This window comes from Marmota marmota, unplaced genomic scaffold (genome assembly GCF_001458135.2).
Source record: "Marmota marmota marmota unplaced genomic scaffold, marMar, whole genome shotgun sequence".
Lineage (NCBI taxonomy): Eukaryota > Metazoa > Chordata > Mammalia > Rodentia > Sciuridae > Marmota > Marmota marmota.
In genome coordinates this window covers 282,240-290,778 of record NW_025999873.1, presented here as the reverse complement: position 1 = coordinate 290,778, position 8,539 = coordinate 282,240, and the positions used below count along the sequence as shown (strand labels likewise).

At 49.4% G+C, this 8,539-nt stretch overlaps 1 protein-coding gene across 1 annotated transcript in view; it reads right to left on the bottom strand.

Annotated features, from left to right (window-relative positions):
• The window catches only part of Lrrc75a (leucine rich repeat containing 75A), a 13,977-nt gene extending 6,129 nt beyond the window's left edge, over nucleotides 1-7,848 (bottom strand). Inside the window, exon 1 of the mRNA XM_015506794.2 lies at nucleotides 7,549-7,848. Coding sequence (XP_015362280.2) covers nucleotides 7,549-7,668 — 120 coding nt within the window. The 5' untranslated portion in view covers nucleotides 7,669-7,848. The remainder of the gene's footprint in view (nucleotides 1-7,548) is intronic.
• Nucleotides 7,849-8,539: the final 691 nt, after the last annotated feature.

Here is an 8,539-nt window from a genome sequence, read left to right as displayed (position 1 = left end):
GGGGTGGGGGGGGAATGGATATGTTGATCTGTACCAGCATGAATACACTGAACCCCTATGGGTGAAGAAGGAAGGTTACTTCTGCCCAGGCTCAGATTTGAGCTGGGCTTTAAGAGCAGACTGAGTAGTGACTTAGGGTGAAGAAAAGAAACATGAGGCATCCTTGAATGAAGAGGAAACAGATTGTGTGTGTGTGATGGGGCATGGGGGCAGGTGAGAATCTGGGGCCTGAACACTTTGGGCTATCTCTGTGGCTACGGCTTTGGTCTAGGCCTCCCTCATTCCCTCCCCTGGATTATCATGCACCAGGTATTGTGCTAGAACTTTATGGAATCCCAACCCTCTAATAGAGAATATCTGTCATTACTGTTACACAGAGGAGGAAGGGAGAAAACCGAAGTCCATGAGGCCAGGCAGGGCTAATAGAGAAACAACAGAAGAGATCAGGAATTGCAGGCCAGGGAGGGCCCAGAGTGGACGGCACTGTTTAGAGCCCACCTGTGGACTCTCGTTCTCCACAAGCCTCGCCCCTTCCCCCCATATATATTGGTACTGGTGATTGAACCCAAAGTGGATCTATCACTGAGCTACATCCCCAGCACTTTTTATTTTGAGACAGCATCTTGTCAAGTTGCCGAGTCACTGGGATCACTGCACCTGGTAGGAAGCACTGCCATGTTCTGTTGCCTCAGGCTGGCAGATAAATAAGCAGGAATTGCCTGGCACCATAGGCAGTCTCACTGACAACCCCTAAAGTTGACATCAGATTCCTAGACCCAGATTCTTTCTTAGTCTAGTCACATGGAATGGACGGGAAGACACTGAGGGGGAAGCAGGGGGAGCGCTGCTCACATGGGAAATTGAGAAGGCACAGAGAAGCAGGATAGTGTGGAGCTGTGGGCATCAGGGAGGAGGAGGATGGCCAGTCAGATGACCACGGGGGCCACTAGATCTCCAATAAGGAGGCCTTGGTCAGCACAGGCTTGGGGGTAAAACAATGGGATGTGACAAAAGAGATGGGTGGGTAGCTAGGGCACAGGGAGCTCAAACAGTTCCCCAGGTGATTCCCTTGTACAGCCAAAGTGGAGAAGCACTGGGTCAGATGCTTTAAAGCAGTGGGTGGGATCAAGTGGCCTGCCAAGCATTCCCAGGACAGAACATTGCCAGTCTCCTGAAGCAGCTGGTCCAAAGCTGAGCACTGAGCTCCTCATCTCTGGCTCCTCCTCCAACCACTTCCCAGGGTTCCAAAATTGGAGGGTGGGGTGGGGGAGCATAGACTTTCCCTCCACCCTCTAGGCCTGGGCAGCTGAGCCTTAAAGAAAGAGAACAAAGAGGTAAAAGAAGGGTGTCAATGCACCACTTATGCCACAAGGGGGTAGCTGTGTGCAGGTTGAGGCTCCGGACTGAGAGAGAAATTCAGGGAGCCTCAGCCTCACTGGCTAAACTGGGACAATAGATGTGGACACTGAATAGAGTGGTAGTTGAGACTAAATGTGAGCTAATGATCGCACAGAAGTGACAGTTCGCTTTTGTTCATCTGAACTAAATAGACCATAGATAACTTTTTTTTTTTGCGGTGTTAGGGATTTTGGGAACCCAGGACCTTTGGCATGCTAGGCAAGCACATTACCACTGAGCTACACCCTCAGCCCTATTAACATTTATCGAGCTCTTATGATACTTTAGGTCTCTCCTTTGTGCGCTGCATGTATAAACTCATTTCAATCCTCTAACCAGGCTTAGAACAATCCTAACATACCTACTTTACAAATGAGGGAACTGAGGCCGTTCTGGAGCCTGGCTCATGACAATTCCTGAAGCAGGGAGAATAGAAAGGAGTAAGTCCCTGATCTTCCACTCTTTCTGCCCACCCCCCCTCCCCGATCTTACTCCAGGCAGAGAGTGGTGAAGGAGTAAGCAGAGAAACCAGCCCACAGTCTCTCTATCTGGAATGGTGTCCCGCAGAAGTGAGCAGGGTGGTCAATATGATGAATTTATGAATGAGTGAGGGAAGGACAATGATTTATGTAATACTGGGGGCCTTTACAAAGGTCCCTGAGGGAGGAAAAGTGGCAGATGGCATCACTTTCTGTCAGCTAGGAGATGGAGCAGTGTTAGGGCACTGGGATCCTCCCTGAGGGGCCTCCAGGCCTGCCTCAAGCATCTTTCCAACATGTCACTGAGAAGTTCCTTAAAGAGATCCTTCCCGACACCTCCAGACAGTTCACTGGATAGGTCTGGAGAACCTACACTGTCCTGAGACACCTTGATTGCACCATGGCCCCTTCCTTCCTTCACCTTCCTCTCTGGATAAGAGGAAGAGCTACAGAGAGTTGATCCTACAAACTGCCAATGAGCCTCCTGCATAGGTTAGGATTCTCGTATTGACCAGAAGCCACTCAGCTGGCTCAAATGTTTATTCTACAGATACACAATGTCTTGTGGATCCAAAGGCAGCTAAGCTTGATCAACTTCATAAAAACATGGTGCAGAAGTCCATTCACCTCTCCTCTTCTCAACCCTGCCTTCCTCTGTTTCTCTGCAGACTGTTCTTTCCCATGCCACTCACATGGTAGGAATATGGCTGTGTCCACACTGCTGTCCCCGGCCCCTGCCATTTACTTCTCAGGGTTCCAGTTCCCAGAGGAGTCAGGGCTGTGTCTGAGTTTCAAGTCTAGGTTCCAGGGCATATTGGTTGTGCTCTGCCAGTGCCCACTTTTGGACCAGTCATCTGGAGCTTGGCAGTGGGGTCGGGTTGCACAAAGAGCCATTGGTCTGCACTACTTGGAGAAAGAAGTTCCTAAAGCAGAGGGGCCAGCAACCCAATGGAGGGCTGGGTGCAGGGCATGTAACATGCATAATAAACATTGCCTCTTGCCATAATTCTCTCAGGCCAGGTTAGCATGACACATGTGGCTGCTTCATATCTGGGAGGCAGCTGTCTCTTGACATTTAAAGTACACACAGCTGAGCATGGTGGCACACTCCTATAATCCCAATGATTTGAGAGGCTGAGGCAGGAGGATTGCAAGTTCGAGGACAAGTCTGGGTAACTTAGACCCCTCAAAAAAAAAAAAAAAAAGGCTGAGAATATAGAGTGATAAAGCATTCTTGGGTTCAATCCTCAGTATTGGGGGGAAAAAATCACACATGAGTGGCACTTCCTCCCCTTTTGTTTCCTCCTTTCTTTCCTACCTTCTTATTCCTCTATCTCCTCTTTCATTCCTCCATCTCTGAGCTGGTTGAAGAAGGCCTCTGAGAAGATGTTTGAGCTCAGTCTGAAAGCAGGAGAAGAAAGTGTAGCCAGAGGAGGCTCATGTTGTGTCCAAGGGGACAGCCACCTCCTAAGGTGGCTTCAGCAATGTACCAAGAACAGAGAGGTGGCCTGTGTGGCTTGAGCAGAGCATTCAGGGTCAAGAGTAGGAAAGATGAAACCCGAGATGGAGTTTTAATTTACTTTTTTTTTTTTTTTTAATTTATTTATTAGTTTTCGGCAGACACAACATCTTTGTTGGTATGTGGTGCTGAGGATCGAACCCGGGCCGCACACATGCCAGGCGAGCGCGCTACCGCTTGAGCCACATCCCCCGCCCTTAATTTACTTTTTAATTTCATTTTTTTTGTGGTGCTTTTTAATTTTATTTTTATTTCTGAAGGATTTTCAGTGAGATATGGATGAGATCCAATTTACCTGTCATACCAACGAGCTCTGGCTGCTCTCCAGAGTACAGGAAGTAAGGGGGCAAAAGTGGAAGCCCAGAACCCAGTGGGAGGAGATTTCATTCTGGAGACGTGATGTGGCTGGTCAGAAAGGCAGCAACAGAGGTGGGCAAAAACGGGAAGTCAACAAGCAGCATCTGTGGCTCCTTTTCAGCATGGCTCTCAGATTACTAGAGCTGGCTTTGCCGGGACACTCAAGACAGAAGTGCCTGGGAATTTACCTCTCCTGGGAAGTCCTTCACCTGGGACAAATGAGGCAGAAGTGTGAAAGCCCAGTCTCTGCCTCAGCCTGGGACTCTGCCTGAGATTGCCTGGCTTCCCTTCTACCTTACCCGGCTTCTGCTACCGGGTGGCCATCTTAGTGGGAAGGCTGTCTTGCAGATGCTTCCCCATGTGATCAGCCCTTTTCCTTCTTCCCATCTCATAGCTGATGGAGACCACCTCATAGCTGGCAGTTCTGACAGAGAGGCGGCCTGTGTGGCTTGAGCAGAGCACGCAGGGTCTACAACTTCTAGGCCCACAACTTGGGCTGTTAGGGGATTTTCAGATGCAAAGAACTAAGAGGAGGAAGTCCTGGTGTCAGTCCTGAGTTGCAGTGGGATTACCCCAGTCACCAGCTTGGGGACCCCAGAGCCAGGACCTCTCATCCCTGTCTCATCCACAATTGGGAGAGTTCTTCAAAAGAGCCTCTCCTGCCACATGGCCTTGGGAGGGGCAGGGGACCCAGGGGCCAGGTACTGGGCCTCCAGTAGGGGCAACCGTACTCCAGCTGGCTCTGGAAATCCCAGAGACCAGCCTGCTGTTTTCCAAGACACCAAGTGGGCAAGGACCACATCTTCTTCTGTTCCCACAACAGACCTGCAGGGCCTGAGCACACTGCCAGCACAGGTAGCTGCTCACTGATCTGCTGCCACCTTGGCTCCTGGTCACCCAGGCCAGGCACACACAAGGGCCTCTCTCAAATAATCTCATTGAAGTCTGGAAACAGGCTGGTAGGAGATGATTTTGATGTCCATATTATTTATTTTTATTGCAAATTTTAAAATTTTTTGGTACTGGGGATTGAACCCATGAGGAGCACTCTATCACTTGGCTGTACCCCTAGGCCTTTTTTTATTTTGAGTGTGGGTCTCACTAAGTTGCTCAGGGCCTTGCTAAATTGCTGAAGCTGGCCTTGAACTCTTGCTTGAACTCTTGATCCCCCTGAGCTGCTGGAATTAAAGGAGTGTGTCACCATGCCTGGCTTGGTACTCATTTTAGAGTTGAAGAAAACAAAGTTCAGGTAATCCAGTGATCTGAGAAAGATCATGTCATGTAATGGACTGAAGGTTTGCCCACCCTCTCACTCATATGTTGACACCTTATTGCCCAAGGTGATGGTATTAGGACATAAGGCTTTGGGAAGTGATTAGGTCACAAGGGTGGAGCCCTCAGATGGGACTAATGCCTTAATAACAGGAGGCCAGGGAGCTCTCTTGCTCTCATTCCACCATGTGAGGACACAAGGAGAAGGTAGCAGTCTGTGGCCAATAAGAGACTACTCACCAGATACCCTGATCTTGAACTTTCAGGCTCCAGATTGTAAAAAGTAAATTTACAAGCACTCCAACTTATGGTACTTTCTATTGCAGCCTGAACTAAGAGCACATATGTGGACCCTCCAGTGCCCACCCAGGGCTCTCTTCTCCTAGTCCTGCCTGGTCCTGTCTCATGGAGCCTTAGGGCACTTAACCACTTCCCATGTCCTGATCAGCACCAGGCAACTGAATGGGTCCAAACCCCTCCACAGCTCTCAGGTCAGATATGACCTTTTCCAGATCACTTCATTAACTGAATCTTGTTCTCCTCAATTCTCATGGGTGTAAAAATCATAGCTTATCTATATTTTTTGAGAGCATATTGCCTGTCATTCCTCTTACCTATAAGCCAATTCAACTCCTGTTCTAGAAAATGCAGGGGTTCAGAGCCTTTAAGCTCTCTCCACAGGCCCATTTCTGATAACTTTCCTGCTTCCCAAGGATAGATCAATCTGAATGAGAGGCCAGGGTGGTTCCAGACTGAGCTGGTTGGTTCCCCGTGGCCTTTGGTACCAACTGGCTCTCTCCCCCAGTCCCTGAGATTTCAGGTCCACAGATCTCATTACTGTCTTTTCTTACTGTCTCCCATTTGAGGCCAGCATTCCTGCTGTCTGCTGCCTCCCATCTTGACCCTAGCCAATATCTAGCCGTCTAAAGTCAGCCCCATAACCCCAGAAGCCAGAGAGAAGGCTTTAGACAAAGGGCTTAGTCCCAGAGGCTTCTTTTCCCCTGGGCAAAGTCCTAACTCCCTGGGTTATTATGGAATAGGCTAAAAGAGGTATAGGCTTAGGACACCATCTCCCTACTCTAATCCCAGATCCTACTCTGAGAATGGATGCTTCCCTCCATACCTCTTGCTTCTGCTCTGATTTTCTGCCCATCATGGATGAAGCACTTTTTTTCAGAAGTTGTCGGAAACTGAGGGTTGGGAGGGAAGGAACCAAAACCACATAGAAGAGCTCAGTGTGAAGCTGCCCCTGGCCCTCCCTGCCTAATCCAGGGTCCTGCTGCACAGACCAGGGTGAGCCAGCCTAGACCCTGGGGCTGGCAGGACCATCCACAAGAGGTTGAGTGCTATTTTTTGGGGGGTGGGGGTGGGGGTACTGGGATTGAACCCAGCGGTTCTTTATCACTGAACTACATCCCTAGTCCTTTTTAGTTTTTGAGACAGGGTCTTGCTAAGCTGCTGAGGCTGGCCTTGAATTTGAGATCCTCTTTCCTCAGCTTCCCAAGTTGCTGGGATTATAGGTGTGTGCTGTGCTACCAGGCCTGGCTAAGCAGCAATTTTGAAGCCTAGAGACTGCTGGAGCTGCTTCTTGTAGCTCTCTAGGGCCAGGTAAGAAAGGGACGTTAGTGAAATGGTTGCATAACATGACACACAACCTCAGAGCGGAAGATAAATCTGGGAGTGGTGAGGACTGAGGCAAACAGGAGAACCCAAGGCAAGGCCACTGCTAGCCTTATATGGTACTTTTGTGCAAATAAGGAGAAGCCCACTTCTAGGTCTTGGACCTGTGCCCCTGACTTGTTAGACAGACAAAGAGGGCTGAATTTTAACTATCTCCTGCCTCCTCCATCTTGGCCACCTCTCTAGCATGTCTTTGGGCAGTGTACTGGTTCCACGTAAAAGGATGCCTGTCAGCTGTCACTCTGTAGGGATGAGGGCCTCATGATGAAGTTTCCAGTTTTTCAAGGGCTGTAGAATATAGGGCTTTTTTTGGTACTGGAGACTGAACCCAAGGGTACTCTACCATGGAGCCACATCCCCAGCCCTTTTTCATTAATTTATTTTTTTAATATTTTTTTTAATTATAGTTGGACACAATATCTTTTTTATTTATTTATTTTTATGTGGTGCTGAGGATCGAACCCAGGACCTTGCAGGCACTAGGTGAGCCCTCAACCACTGAGCTACAACCCTATTCCTGCCCTCTTTTACTTTGAGACAGGCCTTGCTAAGTTACTGAGGCCGGCCTGGGACATGCGATCCTCCTGCCTCAGCCTCCGAGTTGCTGGGATTATAGGTGTGCACCACCATGCCTTTTTAAGATTTAAAAAATTTAAAAAATTGGTGATGAATTTGCCCCATAAGCCCAAAAAAACTCGTCTGTGCTGATAACGCCTATGAGGGGCCACCTTCTCAGTGCCTGCAGGAGGGGGCTCATCCTTCTTGGGCCCTACATTGCTCTGCCCAGAATGGTGCCCACTTCACACCCCAAGACCTGGCTGGCTCAGACCACAACCACCCTACCGGCTTGGGACAATGGATGTAGCGGGCGAGGCTGATGATAAGGTCATGTGTGATGGGGTCCACCAGGTTCCGGAAGCTGGCATAGCGATACAGAACATCGTCCAGTGAGGTTGACTCCATGCCCAGATCCTGAAAGAGCAGATGTCCAGAGATTAGGGGCAAATTCCCAGAGGTCAGGTGTCATCCAACTTGCCTGGCATTCCCAGGAGCAAGAGGTGCAGCTCTTGGAGGCAGCAAATCTTCCCCCAGAATCCTGGCAAGGAAGCATCTACACAGCATTCCTCAGGTGACCAGGATTAGCTCCTCCCTAATTCTTTACCTCCCAGGTGAGGAAGAGGGACCCACATCTGCAGATCCCAGTTTGTGAACCTCTCCCAAGATAGTCTCTCCAGACTGCCTCTCTGGTTTCCAGAAGGATGAAGCTAAGGGTAGCTGTCCTTAGCCCTGGTGGCTGCTTCTCCCTAAGGGCAGAGTTAGGCGGCTGCATGCACAACAAACACTCCTGCCTTGTGTCAGGATGGTTTTCTGATATTTATTCTTTTTTTTTCCCTCCCCCTTCTGCTTCTGAGGTTATTCTGACTGCTCATTCTGTAGGTGACCCAGCCTCAGTGTTCTTTGCCTTGGAGGTTTTTGAGTTGTAAGGTTCTAAGGAGAAGCTGTCAGGTACTCAGAAGAAAACCCCACCTGGGACCCCACAGAGATATTAGGTGGGGGTCTTCCTGATGAGAGAGGAGCAGGGTGGAAGTGAGCTGGGACATGGGGCAGTGGCTGAAACTACTGGAGCAGAGCTTGTCTCCTGGTCTGAGGAGGGACAAGGGCTTGGGGGTGACAAGGATCAGGACATGTTATACCAAAAATTGGCATGGTGGCATTTGAGAAAACAGAAACAGGAACGTCTCTCTCTACCCATCCTTCTTCCCTGCAGCAGGTGAGAGAACTCTTTCACCTTCTTTTATGTCATGACTTCATTCTAGAAGGGTCCCCTCTATGG